This window comes from Cygnus olor, chromosome 2 (assembly GCF_009769625.2).
Source record: "Cygnus olor isolate bCygOlo1 chromosome 2, bCygOlo1.pri.v2, whole genome shotgun sequence".
Classification (NCBI taxonomy): domain Eukaryota; kingdom Metazoa; phylum Chordata; class Aves; order Anseriformes; family Anatidae; genus Cygnus; species Cygnus olor.
This window is the reverse complement of record NC_049170.1, coordinates 93,194,450-93,214,620: the sequence shown is the minus strand read 5'-3', so window position 1 is coordinate 93,214,620 and position 20,171 is coordinate 93,194,450. Positions and strand designations below refer to the sequence as shown.

Below are 20,171 nucleotides of genomic sequence, written 5' to 3'. Positions count from 1 at the left end.
TCACTGCACTACAAGGTGCAACGTGTGTCGAACATTACGAGCATGGGGCCATGCAAATGACACGGGCATGAAAGAGCCCTGGCAAGAATAAATCTGTCGATGTACAGATGTTCCCTATTAACGTTATTGTTCAGCCTTGGTGGTTACGGTGGGAAGGCACCGGCTCAAAATCCCCGCTGCCACCCCACCTCTCCCGAGCCTTTCTCCCCACACCTCTTTGTCTTCGCTTAATTAGGTAGGCTATAATATTCTCCTTTTCTCCTCCTCCGTCTTATTGAGACGTCTGCCCGGGCTTATGCCTTTAAAGAGAAACGATATCGATCCCTCCTCCCCCTTCTGTCAATCCCGATTTGTCCCTTTTCGCGCTGCATAAACAATTAAGCCAAGAAAGTCGCGGCCGCGCCGCAAAACTTAGCGCACGACAGGCCCCCGGAGGGGGCTGCACGGGGCGGGCGGCAGTGGACACCGGGGAGGGTTTGGGGGGGGTCTCAGCCCGGGACCGGAGAACTCCGCAGCAGAGAGGGGTGGCAGCCGGACCGACGGACGGACGGAGAGCAGCAGCAGGAGCAAGCGCTCCTGCTCCCGACCCGCCTGCGGCTGTCGCTCCCCCGGGGGAAGCACCCGGTGGCCAGGCAGACCCCTCCGGCTGCCCCCCGGCCGGGGGTGACGGCGGGGCCGGCCCCGGGGCTGTGGGGGCGCTGCGGGACGCGGGTCCCCGGAGCCGGGGGGGCCACGCTGCGCCCCCCCGCGCCCCCTCCGTCTAGCAGAGCCCCGGCAAGCGCGGCGGAGCCCGGGTCCGTCGCGCCGAGCCCCGGCTATGCCCAAAAGTAAGGCCAATAGGTGGCCAGGTGCGGGGACGCGGAGGCTGGCGCCTGCGTCCGAGCCCACCTCCGGCAACGGGAGGGAGACAAAGACGGCGGGAGAGGCAGAGTTGCCCGTAAGTTTAGCGCCAGCGCAGCCTTGAGCCGCGGAGATAAATGGGAGCTCGGAGGTGCGCGCACTTAATCACGGCGCCGGCTGCCTTCCAGCGTGTGCAACCCGCCGATCATTAGGTTAAATGGAGGACATTCGTGTCCTTCCCGAATCAATGCAATTATTGTTGGCAACGAGGACAGCAATTGGAGTGGCAGCGCTAATTTTACTAACCTGCTATTAATTATGGTGTCCCCCACGCCCCAGACGGCGTTTATAACCCGAGGAGGCAAGCAGTGCTGGCTGCTGCTGTTTTAAAAGGAAAAGTTGGAACCCGAGCGTCTGGTCGTGTTGGAAAGTGTTAATCAGCAGGAAAGAGTGTGATCAGTGGAGCTATTCACTTGAACGTCACTCTAGTACAGGGGGTTAGTGAAGTGATTGTGGCGCCTGGGGACCGAAGGCACTGTGCCACTCCAGTCAGGTATTATACACTGAGAAATGTCTACATTAGTTCTTCGTAGCTCCCTGCAAAGTGAGCCAGCGCAGACAAGAGGAGAGAAGCCCTGCCATGGCACAGCTCTCGCTACGAGGTTTTAGCCGAAGCCTGGTGTGATCGCAGGTAAAAAAAAAAAAAAAAAAAAAAAAAAAAAAAAAAAAAAAAACTCCTTGTTTTGGTGGTGATGCTTGTGTGTGTGTGTCTGTCTCTACGGAAGCGAGGAGGAGGGGGGCGGTGGGGTTTATTTTTTTCCCCCCTTCGGAGCCTGCTCTAGCAGCAAGGCAGCTGAAAACGAACTGCTGGAGGGAAGAGAAACTATCTGTGATGAATCATTTGGCTTTGTGCAATCTTTACCTAGGAGAGAGGGCAAATGCAATTTAACATATGTGTTATTTCTTGGGAAGGGGGTGTGGATATGATATTCAGCGAGCGCTAAGGTAAGGTACCGAGTCAAACTTTCTGGATTTTAAGACAAACTTTAAAGGGAATAGGGTTTGACCTTGCACGTAGGAAAGTTTTCTCTTCGCATAGAAGTACGCTCAAGCTGTCTGCTGCCAGACAGCTCGAAGGTGGTGGCGTTTGAGTGCCTACGAGTCTGCGGCGCTTGGGGTGCAGGAGCTGGAAAGGGAAACCTCGGAAAATCTCTGTTTGGCTAGGGACAGCGTAGTTGTGTGCTCTACACCGGGCAGGTAAACGTGGATGTGCGGAAGGGTCCATCTAGCCCCACAGCGGCTGCCCAGGTCGCAGCATTTGCTTCTTCTCTTGCTGAAAAGTTTTGGGGGGTGAGAGTGAGCGCGTGTGTGCGTGTTGGCTCTAGTCCTTCAGTGCAAAAAGTTAATAAATACAAAGAACAGAGTGAGCATGTGAGGCCTTTCTGCTTTAATCTAGATTGTTTGCCAAGAGGATTGAAGACTACAAAATGAAAGCATTCAAACGGATAGCTTGGAACAACCGCTTTTACACGTAGTTGTAATCTGCGTAAATTAATTAGCGGCGCTTTCTTATGCAACTGTTTTGTTTGTCATCATAGTTGTGCTGATCACAAGCCATTAGGTGGGATTGTGCAGGTAGGCACCACCGACTCGCTGCCCCCCGATTTGCAGTGCAGTGTAGGCAATCACACCTCAGGTGGGCTCTAAAAACACATCGCGCCTACTGGCGATACCGCCTTCCTGGGAGCTAATCTACTTGAAAATGCTGCAGGCTGCCCTCGGTTCCATGTCAGATCCCAAATGGGCAACGTGTAGAGCTTCACGGCGTTTGTCAGACAGTGTCAAGGTTGCTTTAAATCTTTAACGTGAAAATAAAGCAAACTCGACTGAAAGCGCCTGCAGAAGTCTATTTAGCTCATAAGCAAATTCCGTCGTTGAAATATTTCCAGGAGTGGCAATAACCCCTTGGAACGAGGAGGTGATGAAAATGAAGATAGCAAAACTGTAGCTGCATTAACTGCCTCTAGATCATGTCCCTGAAGACGTCCATCAAAGCGTTAGTCCTGACGCGGTTCTCTGTTTTACCTGCTGTGGCCTGTTTCAGTATCACGGCGTTTCCTTCTAGTTTCGTGTTTTTATGATAAAACTTGCATGAACGTTGGCTCCAGCTTCCCGGGGAAGAAGCACGTAACCCTGGAAGATATACTTAGTTTGGCTTTGGTGCGAAAATATCCGCTTTTCTGGGTGTGCAGGCTGACCCTTATGAGAGGGAAACCCTGCAGCGCTCCATATCGATTGCATTGGCTTTTACTTTCTCAAACTTTGGAGAAAGCACGGTGTGTTTATCTTTCTGGTGTGCTGTTGACTCTTTTGTACGGGAAAGGGGCTTTGACAAGGAACAATTTTTATTGCACAGCAAAGGCTTGCATTTTCCAAGTGCTTAAGGATATAGCCCACAGCATTAAGCGTCTTTACTTGGATTTGAACAGTGTTACGTTGTTTATGTGCAAGAACCACAAAGGTTATTTTAAATCATTGTGGGGCTTATTGCGTGTTTGTGCTCTGGCACCAAAAATTCAAGATGAAATATAACTCTGTTGGGTTTCTTATCAACAAAGGGCCATTATTTGTAGATTGCAAGTGAAACAAGCCATGAACGCCGTAGGAAGATGTAATGTCAGTGTTTAAATATTAAGGAGGGTTGGTGGTGGTGGTTTATTTTTTGTTGTTAGTGGTGGTGGTGGGTTTTTGTTTTGTGTTTTAATGACTGCTTTCTAGGGAGTACAGATTGGAACTGGCACAAAGCTGACCGGGGGTAAAGTAATAGAGCAGGCAAGCTGCAAAGAAAAATGACAAATAATTATCATGATTAATCCAGGAAAGTTCGGTGCAAAAACGGGCACCAGAGTATTTGCATGGGGCAGGGCAATGAAAGACAACTGTGATATATAAATAGACAAGAACTATAAATATTGAATTTCACCTTGTATTTTAAAGTTTAATAGACTCATCTAAATATCAAAACCCGTAGTGTTGTGTGGGCCACTGCAGAGTTGACATCTGCAGTAGTATCAAAAGAAGGTGGGGGGTGGGAAACACAACAGGACGTTTCCCAAACTGTAGCCTGCAAAACTGCGAGGACTTCTCAAGGCAGTTCTCTAGCTCTCTCGGCTAATTATAGTGCTTTACCCTGAGCCACTCTTGAGATAAGCGCAACTGTTTTCCTCCCTAGCACCGGTGAGTTACACTCCAGGGCTTAAACAAACAACCCCCAGAGTAATCAGCACAGGAGGCAGAGTGAGCAGTACCCAACACTGCAGGCAGACCATTGTGTAAACACCGGGTGTCTTTTCTTCCAAAACAATGCAAGAGCCCGGCAGCACGATGCACAGAAGGAAGCTGCTCGTAAATAGTAACTAAAACTACCATTATATTCTGGCAGCACCGGGTCGCAGAAGGAATAAAGAAGCGTTTCTGTAACAGAAACCCAATGGCTAAGTTATTAATATTCCCGGGAAGAAGAAGAAATTAGCAGTTCAGGTGAGAGAAGGATAAGCATCCCCCCCCCGCCCCGCCCAAAATCAATACGGAATTCAAACCCGATTATTAATGTCATTTGATTCCCACTCTTCATACGTTTCTCCCGGCTACAGATAGTGAGCTGTCACGATAATTTGCATGTACTGTATCTGATATCTTTTATTTGCAAACACTCTGAAGCGCTATAAAGCGCCGCTCGCTGTAGTCTAACTCAATCCGAGAACTAGTATTTTCATCTGTAAATTAAAGCAATTACGCAGCAGATATTATATTATGTGTACTGTGGTCTCCAGATAGTCATCAATCACCCTCAATCGAGCTGTCAGTGTGGGCAGATTCGTTTCTGGGAGGCAGTCTTCCAGCTGGGGAGAAGAAGAGAACATCATCATTAATTAGAGTGTGACCCTGGGGCTATTCACATGTCTGAACCCAGGAATCTCTCTGAGCAAGTCTGCACACCGCGGAGCAGCGCTCAGCCGCGGCTCAGCCCCGTCCTCCGCTTCCTCTGCCCGCCGTAGGGGTGAGAGGGGCTGCCTGGACCCCCCCGACGGCCGCCTCCGCGGGGCGGCAGCACGGAGCCTGCCCCTGTTGGGGGCTCCGTCTGGTCAGGGAGGGGGGCACGGCCCCCACAAACGGCCACGTCCGGGAAAGGAAAGGAAGGGGGGCGGCGCGGGAGAGGCGCCCGCCCCATCGGTTCTGCTCGGGGGTCCCGCTGCGCCCCGAGGGTGCTGCCCCGTACCCCACAGCCAAGGGCCCCGAGGGAAGCTCCGCGTTGCTGGGAACCACCGGCAGAGAGGTGTTTGCTCCCCGGTGGGAAGCAGCACTCTGCACATCGGGGTACCGGCACCCCCGATGTAACACCCCCCTCCCAGTCGTGCCCACTTGGGAGCACGCAGGCAGGCTGGATGCGGCCCTCAGCGAAGGGCTGGCTTTTCCAGCGGAGGTTTGCGACGGCACCCGAGTCGTTTTAATGTGAAAAGTCACGTCCTTCAATCACTCCCCGGAATACGCTCATAGGGTTTTCTACCTGTAATCACATGTCGGGAATAAAAACTGGAAAAGAAACGCGGGATTCCATGTCATGTGCTTTATTGTCAGCGTTAGCGCTAATTTTAACTGTTGATTAAATCTTAAATGAAGACTCAGTCGTGTGTCCCTTCATATGTCTTGTTTGTAATTGAGACTAATTATTACTGTGGGGTGGGAAGAAGCAGCTGCTCATTAATTAATTTCTAATTAAAAGTGCTTACCAGCCCTTCAGTGACGAAGGAGGTTGGGGGGAAGAAAGCTGATAGAACATTGATTCTTCAGGTTGAAACCTTTCATTTCCTTCCCACAGAAATATATAGATATGTTGCGAACCAGCATAGCTGGTGCTGGAGAGGTTTCAAAACTTTCGCTCCTGTTAGGCAGACTGAGAGAGTTGCTAGAGAGTCTGTTTTTCACGCCAGCTCAAAGGCTCCCGAAAATGAATGTTAAACTTCCAGGCAGGGTAATTTGAATAGGTTTTACGTGACGTCAGAGGTTCGGCTCCTGTAAAACAACGTGCTTCTGACGTGATGTGCTTGTTCTACTTTTCGTTCCCCCTTTTTTCTCCTCCTTTCCTTTTCCGTGGGTGCAAAATATGTGTTTATGCCGTCACGTTTGCCAGCCTCGCAGCCCTCACGTAACAACTATTTCTGTGTCGCAGCTGTAGAGGGGAACGTGCTAAAATTACTATACGTCTTCTTTTTTTCTTTAGTTAAAAAAAAAAAAGTTCAAAAAATCATGTAAATAAATTAAATGTGGTTTTCTGCTTCGTCCTATAAGCATCTAGGGACCTGTGGTTACCAATCAATTGGTACAGTAGAGCAGAGCAAGGCTGCAATAGCGTGCAGATCAGACGTCTCGCCTTGTTTCTAGATAACTGGGAGCCTCTGTACCATGTCATATCCTCAGTTTGGCTACCCTTACTCCTCTGCACCCCAGGTAAGACTTTTGCCTACAAACGTTAATTGATTGAATTTCAGTCATTATTGATCACTTCCGTTCAGTGCTAAAAGCTGCAGCGATCCTTTCTAGCATGCGAGAGCGTGAAATCGGTTACTCACTCAGCATGCCTGGGTGATGCCTAAGTTATATCTTGTGCCCGTGTTTTGCAACGGGGAGGCACACTCGGGATTTAGGGTCTTTCGGGGTGATAACGATGTGTGTGGGAGGATTACAGAGGTGAGCTAGGTGAGAAGGGGAGCAAAAGATCCCCCAGCCCCCACCCGCTCCCTCCCCCGAGCGCTTTTTTTTATCTTTCCCGATTAAATCCACAGTTTACCAATTAAACACGAAAGTACCGAGGGCTGAACTGCAGTAACATAATGGGGTATTCTAAAACAGCAGGTTAATAACAGGTGCGTGTATGGCCGCTACAAATCTGCAGTCAAAATAAATATGCATGAGTGATTTAGGGAAGAAAAAAAAAAAAAAAAGGTTTAAAAACGCAGATGGGAAGTATTGTGCCGCAAAAGGGGAAAAGCGGTGTAAACCCCGTCTTGTCAGAGCACACCGGACTTTAAACGCAAAGGGCTGGAGCAATGCATTACGGCGGATTAAACGCCTACAGGCATGGGGCGTTTGTTTGCTGGTGGTGTGTTTTTTCTTATTATTATTGTTTTTTATTTTAACTGATAAAGTACTCGCACCTCTGTTTTAACGTTTTAACCCCCAAAGCAAAACACGCGAGGGAGGGAGGAGGGGGGAGGGGGGGCGACACCCCAAAGCCGCAACCGTGGCGATCAAAGTTAGTTTCAGGTGCCGAAGTTTCCCTCCCTGCCCTGAGCGCGCCTCTCTCTCCCCCCAGTTCCTGATGAGCACCAACTCCCTGACGACCTGCTGCGAGTCCGGCGGCCGGACGCTGGCCGAGACGGGGGCGGCCGCCTCCGCGCAGACCCCGGTCTATTGTCCTGTGTACGAGAGCCGCCTGCTCGCCACCGCCCGCCACGAGCTCAACTCCGCCGCCGCCCTGGGGGTCTATGGCGGCCCCTACGCCGGCCCCCAGGGCTATGGAAACTACGTGACCTACGGCACCGAGGCTCCCGCTTTCTACTCCCTGGTAAGCCCCCCCACATACACGCCGCCCCCCGCCCGCATCCCCGCCGCATCCCCGGTTCCGCCGCCGCCCCCCCCCCGGGCCCGGCGATGCCGAGGCGATGAGGGTGAGGAGCCGGCCAGGACGATGGCTGCGGGTTCCCCCCCCGCTGGTAGTCACCAGGGCGTTCTTCCCAGCCAGCCCTTACGTCCCCCTCCCCTCTTATTCCACCCCCCCAGCATCGCAGCACCGTCCCGAGTTCACGTCCCTACGGACCCCGCCGCTCCGGGGGGGGCCCCGGGCCGGGCCGGGGGGAGGTGTCCCCCTCCCCGAGAGCCGGGGGTCGGCGGGGGCTGAGGGCGGCGGCGCGGTGTCTCTTTGCAGAACAGTTTGGAGGCGAAGGACGGCGGCGGCTCTGCGCATGCGGGCATCGCCCCGGCGACTGCCTACTACCCCTACGATCACACCCTCAGCCAGTACCAGTACGACAGGTAAGGGCAGCCCCGGCCCCCCTCGGCGACCCCCCCCCCAGCATCCCGTGCCCGGACCTCAGCCTCGGCCAGCGGCCGCTCCCTAACGGTCCCCGAAGGGTCCCCGCCGGCCGCCCCCTTCCCCGCCGCTCAGCCTCCGCACGTGGTCCGGTGGCGGGGAGGGTGCGGACCCCTCCGACGCCCCCCTCCTTCAGTTTGCTCCCGTATGGAGTCAGGAGTAGGCGGCCGGCCGGCCCTGCTGCCTTTATCAGCTTTAACAGGGCGCAGAAGGCGCTCAGACGCCGGTGCAACCTCTGAGGCCCATTGGGCGCCGGTGACCTTTGCTGGAGGATGTGCGTTAAATATTCAGTTGCAGTCCGGTGTCATTTGCGTTAGGTTTATATATATATATATATTTACAATTTCAGGAACAAAAGAGTAGGGGAGATTACTAATGAAAGGAGTAAGAGGAAATGTATTTCTATTAACAGTTACACCCTGGGGTCACCCAGATGTATTCTGTTTGGGGAGGACTGAGCAAACAACAGGAAAGCAGGATTTCTGGGCGTTTGCGAGCCGCTAGGATTTTCCTGCTGCCCGAAAGGTTGACATTGACTTTGCCGCGAATAAAGGCAGGCGCTTTCTTCCCTCCTTCCCCGCAAACGCCGCGGCGTAGCGGGGGTTTGCACCGCCCGGTGACCGGTGCTGGCTGAACGAGCCCTCCGTCCTCCTCCTTCCTCGGGCGGGCCTCCCCTGGAAGCTGAGCTGTCCTCACCCGCTTGTCCCGTCCTTGGTCCTGCCGCCCCCACCTGAGGGGGGTGGCGCGTGTCAGAGCCGGGACCCGGGGAGCCCCCGCCCCGCAGGGGGGCGTCAGGCGGGTCGCCAGGGGGCGAGGGCGCCGGGTCACGCTGGGGGTGCTCGGCTGTGCCCGCAGGTACGGCGGGATGGACGGCGGGACGCGGCGGAAAAACGCCACCCGGGAGACCACCAGCACGCTGAAGGCCTGGCTGCAGGAGCACCGCAAGAACCCCTACCCCACCAAGGGAGAGAAGATCATGCTGGCCATCATCACCAAGATGACCCTCACCCAGGTCTCTACCTGGTTCGCCAACGCCCGCCGGCGGCTCAAGAAAGAGAACAAGATGACCTGGCCTCCGCGGAACAAGTGCTCGGACGAGAAGCGACCCTACGAGGAAGAGGAGGAGGAGGAGGAGGGCTCGCAGGAAGACACGATGATGAAGAACGAGAAAGCCGAGGGTACCCTGCTAGGAAGGGGCACTTAGCGGCGCGGCCGCGGGGGGTCGGCCGCCAGCTGGCCCCGGGGGGGGCCTCGCCCCCTTGGCCTCGGGCCTCGCTGGCGGGGGCGCCCGCGGGGCAGCGCGGCGTCTCCAGTGACCGCGTGTCTTGTTTTTGCCGTCCCTTCCCCCCACCCCTCCCGCAGAGCCCACGGGCAAGGAGGAGAAGGAGCTGGAGCTCAGCGACCTGGAGGACTTGGACGCCGCCGAGTCGGAGAGCTCCGAGTGCGAGATGAGGCGGCCCTTCCCGCACGCACTGCCGCATCCGCACCCGCTGCCGGGCGGCGGCCCCCCGCCCCGCGCCGCCGAGCCCCCCGCCAAGCTGCCGCTGCCGACCGCCGTCGACGAAGAGGAAGAGGAGGAGGCGGAGAGGGCCCGCAGCTGCCTGAAGCCGGCGGCCGAGGAGTGCGAGGCGGCCCTGCTCGGCGCCCGGCCCCGCGGCTGCGAGCCCAAAATGTGCTTCCCGCAGGGACAGCAGCTGCTGGAGGCGAAGCCCAGGATTTGGTCCCTGGCGCAGACCGCCACCTCCCTCAACCAGGCCGAGTACCCCTCATGCATGCTGAAGCGGCAGGGGGGCTCGGCCGCCACTGCTGTCTCCACCCCGGTCAATGTCATCGACAGGCACCAGGATTCACCGGTCACCAACCTCAGGAACTGGGTGGACGGGGTGTTTCACGACCCCCTGTTCAGGCACAGTACTTTGAACCAAGCCTTGAGCAACACCACAGTGTCCTGGGCTACCACCAAAGGAGCCATTCTGGAAACGGGCGCCTTGGGACGCTCGGTAGGCAACGGCGCCAACGTGCTCAAGGGGCAGCTGTCAAACCTGGCCCACCACGACTCGAGCAAGGAGTTTATTGCGTTTCCCAAAGCAGGAAGCAAAATGTTTTGCTCTTAACGGCCCCACCGAGGGGCAAAGAACTTCCCTGCACTGGAAGAGTCAGCTACACTGAAAAGAGACTTGTGAGAGTTTAAATATAAAACTTTTTCTTTCCTGTTTTTTTTTTTTTTTTTTCTTTTTAACAACAGAAACGAGGATTTAAAGTTCAGTTTGCTCAGTTCAAAGGACAGACGCCTCACTGCTCTTCTGAAGAATTAATTTCTCCTGGCTGCGACTTTAAGGGATCAATGTCGTGAAAGTTATTTAATTCCATGTCCAAAAGCACGTACTATAGTGTAGACCTACTTACAAAGTTTACATCCGAAAGTTTACAAATGAGAAATTTTAATTCAGATTTAATTTAAGGCATGCCGATATTAGTTATAAAGACTTTTTGAGAGTTTTTCGTCCTAATTTCCTTGTTAGCATATAATTCACAAACAGCACTTCTACTAAGTTTACACCTACTGCACAAATTTATCTTGACAACAAAAAAAAAAAGAGAAATATGTTAAAAGGTATGTTCACTCAAATAAATTGTCTGTTTCAGAGGTAACAAGCGTGGTGGCCTTTTGCATTGCACAAACATATTCCAGGTTTCCAAATTCCCTCTTCGGCTCGTTTTAAGGGCTGGCACCGGGCTGCCATAAGTGGGAAGGGGCTCGGCTGCTCCCCGTGGCCTCCGCGGGCCTCCCGCACCCGCAGACCCTTCCCTGCTGCCGAGGAGGGCCGTGTGTTTGGCGAGTGCGGCAACGGGCACCCGGACAGTACCGAGAAAAGGGCGGCGGCGCTGCCGAAGGGGCCGGAGGCGCCGGCCGGGCCTCAGGTGTCCCCGCGGCTGCGCGGCGGGGCGAGGCCATCGCCCGCTCCGGCTGCGGGCGGGGGCTCTCCCAAACCGGCCCGGCTCTGCCGCGGCGCCTCCTCCTCGGCGCGCGGAGCCATTGATTCACGTGGAAAATTTGATCTTTTAAACAACCGCTTTAGCTTTCCAGCTCTTCTGCCAGTATGGGGAATCGCTGATCCGCCATGAATATTTCAGCACTTCAGGACAGATGCTTTACCGTTTTGACATTAAATAGAGTGCAGCCAACAAAAAGAGAGAGAGAGAGCGCTCTCGACGTGTGATTCAGGAGCACTCGAAGCCAATTTACCATTTAGATAACAGGCGTTTAAAAGATTTCCCTTACTCTTCCCCGGAACGGGAACAAACTTTTCCTGATCCCCAGACTGGGAGAGGGGGGAGAAGTGCCGGAAAAGAAGCTGCCAGGCAGTAACAGCCCCCGGTTTACCCAGACCGGGCCAGATCCCTGGGCTCCCGCCCCCGGCGCTGCGGCGGAAAAAAGAAAGTGCCCGAAGGACCGAGCTGACACCGGACAAGCAGAAGAGCCTTTCTGTCCTCACCCAACCCCCTTCTGTCTGAAATAAATGATAAATGAGAATGCAACCCGGGGGATATGCACATATATATTAAAGGCGACGATAAATGCAACCGAGGCAGTACCCAGGCAAAATACAACATCCGCCAGCCAGCAAAGTTTCTAGCGAGACCTGTTAGTGCAAGGACTGAATAAAGGAATCCGGGTGCGGAGATCAGATCAAGCCCTTCCCCTCTCTGCGAGCAGCCGTAATTGGATTGTATCCAGTCATATTCCCTGTCATTGTATTGACTTTCGCTCTCTTGGATGATATTATCGAGATCACTGAACCCCTCTGCTGATCTGGCTGTCAAAAGGCTCAGACAGGAGCCCCCGGCCTGGAAAACGTGCATCAGCCAAGATAATTTGAAGTGAAATTTTCATTTTGACAGTAAACCCCTCAATTTCTAAAGGCTCTGCACCCGGAGAGCTCGGTGGCAGAGGGAGGCTTTACAGAAAGCCACGTCTTAAACTGAAAAGGGCAAAAGAACTCGAATTAGTTGTAATAGATAAAAGGGCAAAAATAAAGAGTCAAGGGTACTTGACAGTAATAGCGAAAGTGGAGTCTCCGGGGAGCCGCGATCTCAGCTCAAGGCTGGGCCGGCAGGAATTTTAATGCAGCCGGGGCGGCCGGCGAGCTTTGCCTCTGAAACCCTTTAGACAAAGCAAATTATTTTCAGCCCAACCAAGGAGGTGGGGATGAAGGAGGCGAGGAAGAGGAAAGGGAGGAAAGGCGAGTAGTCAGGCTGCCCTCAAGTCTTTGGTGGAGGCAAGCGGGACAGGGGGTAAAGGCTGCGTGCCATGTTGGGGGGGGGGGGGGGGGAGGGAGGGATTCAAAGCCGAGAAATTTAGGGAGGTTTGCGTGGATGCAAGAACCGGGTGGGGTTACACAGGGTTTCCCGTTGGGTTTCAACACGGCAAGTGCGGCAAGTAGAGAGAGATGAATGGCGAGGGCTCCAAAAGTCGGAGGCAGGTGGAGCCGCCGCACGGAGCTCAGGGACGCTCTGCCCCTTCCCGGGACGAGGAGGGGGCTGCTCCGCTGCGGAGCCAAAGACCTAGCTCGGCCCGAAAAGTGTCGGACTTTGCTGAGTGCTGAGCAGGGCACGCAGCCCGAGGGCTGGCATTTTACAAGTGATTCATACCTGTAACCCACTAGCAGTTATAAGTCACTACCGAGCGGCGTCGGCGTGGTCAGTAATGAGATTTCGGTCAACTTGTGATTTGGGAGGCAACGCCTCCCCCCCCAGGACTTAAAATGAAGATGACAAAACTGTGGGCAACGCACAGGCACACTGAAACATCAGAAGCCAAGACAAAAATCGGACCAAAGCTTTATCTCTTCATTTTCTTATCACTGTCATTATAAAACAAGTTTGAGTTAGTTTTTTGTCTATTATATAACAAGACCAGATCCCTCTGGACTACGGGGCCGGCCGAGTATTAAATCTAGTAGATAGGGGTGTGCGTGTATGCATGAACTCATACACACCAAAACATTACTTATGTGAGAGGAGTCTGTAGAAATCGTGGGGGAGGGAACACAGTTTCTTGCTTTGGTACAGGAACCTTATCTATAGATAAGCCGTCAATTACAGTGATCTCTCAAAATGTTTTTAAAAGTATGAACAAAAGAGTATGAGAAATTAATTTTGCCATTTGACTCAGTAACACAAGTCAAAGATCAGGTTCAGCTGCTTTAGAGGAGGCTACAGGGCTGAAAGGGAAAGACATGCAGCTCGTATGGCTGTACAAAGCAGAAATAAAAAGGCAGGCTGAGAAAGAAAGAGGAAAAAAATCGTAGAGAAACGGCTTGAAACTGAGAGACTCTAAATCATTCAGCCATGGCAAATTCAAACACACAAAGGAGGGGATGCTAAATTAACAGTGCTTTTTACATAGAGCCCAAATAAAACTGTAATCAGCGACGCGTTACTTTTCATTAAGCGAGTTTGACAGCAGCATATTCAGCCTCGACAAGGGAACAGGAGCGAAGAAATATACGGCTCTCCCAGCCCGAGTCATAAGATAATTCCTTAAGCTCCATTAACAACTCTTAGCCGCAGGAAATGGGCTCCCTGAAAACATCTCCAAATCTAAAAGCTTTATCGACCCCTCAAACCTCTGCTGATGGTTCTATATAAAAAAAAAAAAAAAAAAAAAAAAAAAAAAAAAACTTAGAGGCGAGACGTCCAGCAAGGTAATAGACTTTGACACAACACCTTCTTAACTAGAGAGAGAGAGGCAGGGAAAACGAGACCTTAAATGATATTTAAAAGGCAGCCAATTAAGATTTAAAATGATTGTCTCCTGAGATTATGCATGCAATTTATGTCATCTACTTTTTTTCCCAGGCATGCATGCAAAATTGCAATGGGGCATGCTGCCTGTTCCTTAAATAAATAAATAAATAATAATAATAATAGTAGTAGTAGTAGAAATTAACAATCTGTAACTATCTCACGTAATTGTAAATGCTAATTTAGGAAAACGCCGGTGTTTAAGTTCTACCTGATTATAGAACACCTTGCAACAGCCAACTTGTGTATAGGTGCCTAATTAAAAGGCAGCTAAGGTGACGTCCATTTTCTATTAATGTTTAGGAAGACTTTTCTTTTTATCCTGAGTTCATATTGGGCTGTTAAATTTGTGTGATCAATTCACTATTACACGACCCAGTGTAACAGCTCCTTCCCATCAGCTACATAAAGAGAGTGTACAAGAAGACTTTATCTTGGCAAGAGTTTGAACATTATGCATTTTAAAGATATAATAGTTCAGAAAGAGACTCTGACTTAGTACAGTCTTTTTGATATACATTTACCTTTTCCATTTAAATCTGACCTTCAAATAATGTGTGTGAGAAAGTGTATTCAGCTAAATGCCAAGAAAAGAGTTAATGCTCATGTTGATCCATTTCATGCAGAAAACTTGGCAAATGTGAGAAAGGACTATAAGTCATTGATTTTGTGAAGGATCAGAAACTGTTTCAGTAAGTTTGACTTGTGGATGAATGGGGAGAAAAATAGGATTTCAACCATCACTCAGTTTTGGCCAGAGTTTAGGACCTCCCTTAGATGAAGTTAGTACAGTGTGATGAGCTTGAATCTGAGTACTCTGTCTCTTGAGGTTTGTGTGTGTGTCTTTGCACATGAAAAAGTGAAGAATGGAAGGACGTTAATAGTGAAATTACAAATTTCAATTTGTCTGATCAAAAGTGTAATACTTGTACTTCCTTTTCAAGAGGAATCTATATTTTTATGGAATAGGTAATGGTGAAAACACACATCCTGGAAGTGTGACATCTGGTATCAATTCCTTCTTTGTCTGAGGACGTTTTAACTCACATTTAATGTCAAAGAGGCTGTGAAGTGTTTAGGACTTGTGAGAAGGATTCCCTTCATGCTCCTTGCAAAGTTGCATCACTGCAGAAAATAATTCCAGATTTGTAGTCCCCCAAGATGCAGTTTTAATATATTCATTCATTACGTAGGTCTGGGGGTATTTTAATACACAAGGAGTGAGCCTTCCATATCATATAACTATCTACCAAATTCTTCACTTGGCTGAGAACCTGAAGATACATTCCACATAGCCTGAAGAAGAAAGAGAAGAGGAAACACCTGGGGGCGACTCAAAAGCAAAAGATGAAAATTGCTTCCCAGTGTACCCCCACCCTATTAAGAAATGGATTGGGGCTGTGGAGGAAAGAAATAAGCCTCCACACAACCTAGAGAGTGTGTGTATGGTAACAAGCCCCACTGGTATTCTTTCCACAGTGAGGAACATAGTCTGGGAATGAAAACTGCATTTGACCTACTTACAAGGCTCAAGAGTTATTTTATGTCCATCCCAGTTTAAGGAAAGAATGAAAATGAAGGAAATATCTTGAAGGAAATAATTCTCTTAACATTCCTTTTTGCTCATATAAATACTTGAAAAATATTTTTTGTACTGATGTGGCTGGACACAAATGAGAGCAAAAAATCCTTCCTCTTCTCAGTTTTACCTCTATTGTCTTTCTCCAAATCAGTATATCATTATTTACATTGTGAAACAGATATATTTTAGTTGCAGTTGGCAAGTATTTTGTCATTGGTCATTCCATTGTCATGGAATAATAATCAGGCCATTTCTTAAAGAATATCTCAGAATTCAGTTCTGAAATACTGCCAAGGATGATGGAAATGGAACTGAGGAAACACCTCCCTCCAACATTATTTCTTTAATTAATTTGATATCTATGGAATGCTAAAAGTCAAAAATTTAAATAAAAATAATAATAAAATACTTGAGATCTCATCAAATCCTTTCCACCACGTATTTTATTATGAAACAGTATTAATTCCTGTGAACATAAAACTCTTGCTAGAAAATAAAACAAAGCTGAATAATAAAATTAATGCTTAAGCTCTGTTCTTATGACTGTAGATCTGCTATGTCAAAGACTGGTAAATCTTCTAAAGCTTTGTTCTATATCATGGTATCTCTTGACACTGGGGTTCAGGGACTTGTAATATTTTGGCAAGTTATTCAGAGTGAGTCACATTGCCCTAAGTCTGAAGGTGTTCAGCTAACCAACTGTGTTCACTACATTAGTACTTTGGTAGTACTTTTGCCAGAGAGAAAATTATTGGAAAGATAAGATAGTGCCCAGGGAAAATCTGAAGGGGAACATCCCCAAGGTACCAAAAGTGGAAAAAAAAAAAAAAGGCGGGGAATGCTCGGGAATCCTTTGTGAGTGGGATTCTTCTTCCTCCCTTCCTGGAAATGGGAATGATGACCAGACAGGCCCTTACATAGGGTGTATAAGCCACAACATAATGTTTTTCATTCTGGACTGGTTAGGTAACAGCACACAAACAAGTGATGGTATTGACAGTGATGACATAGAAGCCAGACCTGATGACATCATTTGTTGGTAGCCATGTGAATGCAACATTTTAATTTTGAGGCTTCATGCCTTTGGGTTGCCCTCATTCTGAACATACTATCATCTTCTCACTGACTTGATGCAAATGACTGACAGCATATTGAACAGAGGAAGTAGAAGCTGTTTCTGTTGCTGCAAGTAAAGGTGGCAGATAACTTTTAGTCCGAAGTCACATCTGTGACCAAGTACAGAATAAGTGTTTTGTTGTTGTTGTTTCTTTGTTTGTTTGTCTTATTTACCACAAAATCACAAGCGGTGAAACACTGACTGGTGCCCACAGTTTAATTCTTTGGTTTCAGCCTTCACCAAGAAACAAGTGAGAAGCTTCTCACTCAGAGGAGTAAGCTCATAATCAGGAAAATGTAAACTATATCTGAACCAACCTGGACAGATATATAACTAGTTTACCACAAGTCTGGAATACTGTAGCTGAAATAAATAATAACTAAAAAAATCCATGCTGATTTTACTGACTCTGTGCCAGGTGGGGAAGTCCCATCATGACAGAAGACTCACCAGAAAAAAAGGAGCAGGGGTAGGCAGGTATTTGTGACAGGGAAACAAGGTCTATTGACTCCACTTGTTGGCCCAGTACTGGTTTCTGCCTTCATTTACACTAGATTCAGTCAGCTATAACTCAGGTTAACTTCATTAGAGAAATCCCTGTGCATGAAGCTGACTGAAGTAAAATCCCTGCCAATCCAGTTGCTGCATGTAAACCTGGGGGTCTGCAGCAATCACAAAATACTTAAAAGAATCTCACACTATGTAAGTGTTTTCACTTAAGGATTTTAGGCCCATAAATGGCACACCTTATCAAAGTAGGCCAGTTCAAGTTATGTTACTTCTATATTAAATTGAAGCAAGTGGAATCAACAAATGTGAAGGCCAGATTCTCAAACTTATTACTGGGTTTACCTTCAAACATTTCTGCTAAGCCTCTCTTTTTTCATAGCAACACAAGAGAGAGAAACCACAAGGGTAGTTTTCTTTTCATTCTTTCATGTGGAGGAATGCAAGGCATCTGTTGGTTGACAGATCTGTGAAGGATAGGACATTTGCTATTTTCCAATCTGCTGTCACACAACCTAGTCAGTAGAAAGTCTTCAGACAACAAGTCTTTGCTATGCATGAATCTTTGCTGCTGCTCTTCCTTGGTCTGAATTTCTTCTTTGCCAGAAGGAGTGATGAAAGAGAAAGAAAAGCAAGGTAAGAAGAAATGTCCTTCACTTAAACCAAGAATCACAAATGCAAGCCCATGCCTACCACCATAGACTGGAGGCATTGTCATTACTGGGCTGAATTCTGCAATTGTAGCAATTGAGTAATAGAAAGGTAGCCTGGGAACAACCAGAACACCTCCATTCTACTCATTTTGTAACATAAAGCATTGTCAAAGACCTTAGAATAAAACTTTCTAAAAAAAACGAAGGACCTAAGGAACTTAAATTATAATACACTTCAAAATAAATAAATAGATAGATAGATAGATAGATAGATAAACCCCAAAAGATAGATGGGGACAGTTTTCCAAATGCATTGAAGAATAAGGAACTCATCATAAGGAAATACTAAGGTGATTCTGAGAAATGAGTCAAGGCATGTTCTATAGTAAAAGTAAAAGCCAAACAAAAGCAGACAAACACCAAATCATGACCCCAAATTATGCAGTTAGTTTACATTGAATGCATGAGCAAGATGCGCAAACCAAACCTGAATTTTCCCCTAGTACACAAGGTCCCACCTTTTCCTGTTCCAAATCCCTGTTACAAAAGAGGGAAGGGGAGGGGAGGGATTGGTAGGGTTGGGAAGGGGGAGGAAGGGGGTAATCCAGGTAAATTGTATTACAATATCAGTCCAGAAACCTGAGTCACAAATCATGGAGAAATCAGTGCCTTCACTCCCTTTCCTTTCAGTTCAGCCTCCCACCAGGATTGTTTGAGCTGAATTTGAGTGTGCTATTCTGTCTTCCAGAGCTGATCTCCCAGCTGACTACACCTAAATCAATATCCCAACTCTTCACAAGCAAATACCACCAAACTCTTCAGAACCCAATTTCAAGCCTAGATCTTGACAACTGGAGAGTCTTGGTACACCTGAGTGTGAGGGATTCATGGGGAGGGGACGATGCAGTGTGGCTTGAAGTCTTCTCAGTGTGGCTCCCAAGGCTGCTAGAGAAGGCATGTGGTCACTCTTGATCAGCTGCAAGTAGCTGCTGAAGTCTTTCTCCCTCTAATCCCAGCAGAAGTGTAGATAATGTCAGAGTGGACTGGGGATGCTTTCTTTTATGAGGCATCAGTCACAGGAGAGTGGTGAAATGCAATGTTCTGTTCATGAAGAACATGTTCTCAAATTTGATACAAAATCAGCTGAGTACAGGAAGAAATTCTGCAGATCACGAAATAACAGCAGCATGTTATTTCCCAGTGAGTGGCTGCTGTCTCAAGCTATGTATATGACAGAGCCACAGAGGTACAGATGAAGAAGGATTCCTACAAAGATAGCTGCACAGATTCATCTTTTTGGGCATACCTCGTTTCAGCTTTTATGCCCCTTGGGTTGTTACTTTTAAGCAGTTGGGACTTTAGATGGCCTGGAGAATGTGTTGGGAAGTATCGTTACAAGACCCTGATGCCTGCTGTCACAGAGGTAGCTGACTGGTAGACTGATAACTACAAATAGGACAATGTTAAGAAGAGGATGTAAGAAAGTGTTTTATTTTCATTCCATTGCTTTTAACTACCATAAATTCTTCAGGCACCAAGATGTAAGGAGACAAGGTTCTCAGCCTTCATCATCACTTATCCTGATTAATGCTCTGCCAGAAGGAAGTAATATATTAATTGTTAGTGATCTGGAAAAGGCTAAGTCCCTGACTTTGCATATGTTACCAAACTCAGTCAGTTTATGCTGTGTTAAAGGCATGCTTTGGCACAGCTGACACAAGTGAGATTTCCTGAACTAAAGTAGGATGTGTGGCCATGAATTTTGCATCCAGCTTCAAATAGAGGGTACCTTCTTCAAAGCTGGAGCAAACAAGAGTGAACCACTTCATATGTAGATTCAAGGGTGGGAAAAAATTGGAAGATACTTTAGTGTAGTATGCCCAACCTCACCAAATCTTTCCATGGAAACTGTATTCTCATTAGAGACATAATTTAAGAAATAGAGACTGAATATGCTTAGTGACTGCACTCTGTGCAGAGATGATATATACTCTTGATCAGTAACACATTTTCTAATAGCTTCAGCAATGAAAGGCTGCCACATGTTTTGTGGGTTTGAATTAAAGGCTAAGCAATTCTCTGAGAAATGGCCCATTTTGCTGCCTTCACTTTAGAGCCATACCTGCTGCAAATTTTACTGTATGCTACTGCTACACTCTTAAGTGGTTAAGCAGGTTTTTACACCTCTAGATCTGGGTCTTAGCACTTGAATAAATAGTACTGTGGAAAACATTTGTTCAGGCTAGAGTAGGGCATCTCTTTCCTCTGTTCCTCTGTGAGGTTCTTTCAAAGATATGTCATCAATCAAATTAAAAAATAATAACTGTGTTAGGCCACAAACTCAGTTTTTCTTTAAAAACTTGAAGATTTTGATTCAAGCCATTGGCAATTATGCAAAACTGTACCTATATTAAATTTGCTTTAAAGTCCCAGAAGTTCAATACTTTATTCCTCTAAAATGCAATTTTTCTCTCTATGTTGTTCCTGCCCACCAGACTTTGGCCCTGCCCTTTT

General features: G+C 48.5%; 1 protein-coding gene across 10 annotated transcripts; it reads left to right on the top strand.

Moving 5' to 3' along the window:
• The first annotated feature begins 526 nt into the window (after positions 1-526).
• Positions 527-10,726, top strand: IRX4 (iroquois homeobox 4). Of its 10 annotated transcripts, none has more exons than XM_040549095.1 (7): positions 531-937; positions 1,424-1,531; positions 6,190-6,348; positions 7,214-7,465; positions 7,826-7,932; positions 8,846-9,168; positions 9,353-10,725. In XM_040549095.1, exons 3-7 carry the CDS (start codon positions 6,304-6,306, stop codon positions 10,102-10,104), a joined length of 1,479 nt encoding a protein of 492 aa, XP_040405029.1. In that variant the 5' UTR covers positions 531-937; positions 1,424-1,531; positions 6,190-6,303; the 3' UTR covers positions 10,105-10,725. The 10 variants fall into 10 exon arrangements, with proteins under 10 accessions (XP_040405033.1, XP_040405035.1, XP_040405034.1 ...); XM_040549096.1 differs by having other exon boundaries at positions 531-1,337; XM_040549094.1 differs by adding an exon at positions 2,297-2,475 and having other exon boundaries at positions 531-1,531.
• The last annotated feature ends 9,445 nt before the right edge of the window (positions 10,727-20,171 follow it).

Excerpts from the sequence above, each read along its gene's own strand:
- IRX4 (XM_040549099.1), top strand. The coding sequence starts at position 6,304 with ATGTCATATCCTCAGTTTGGCTACCCTTACTCCTCTGCACCCCAG. Across the intron at positions 7,933-8,845 it reads AGCCAGTACCAGTACGACAG|GTACGGCGGGATGGACGGCG; the intron begins GTAAGGGCAGCC and ends CTGTGCCCGCAG. Across the intron at positions 9,169-9,352 it reads GAAGAACGAGAAAGCCGAGG|AGCCCACGGGCAAGGAGGAG; the intron begins GTACCCTGCTAG and ends CCCCTCCCGCAG.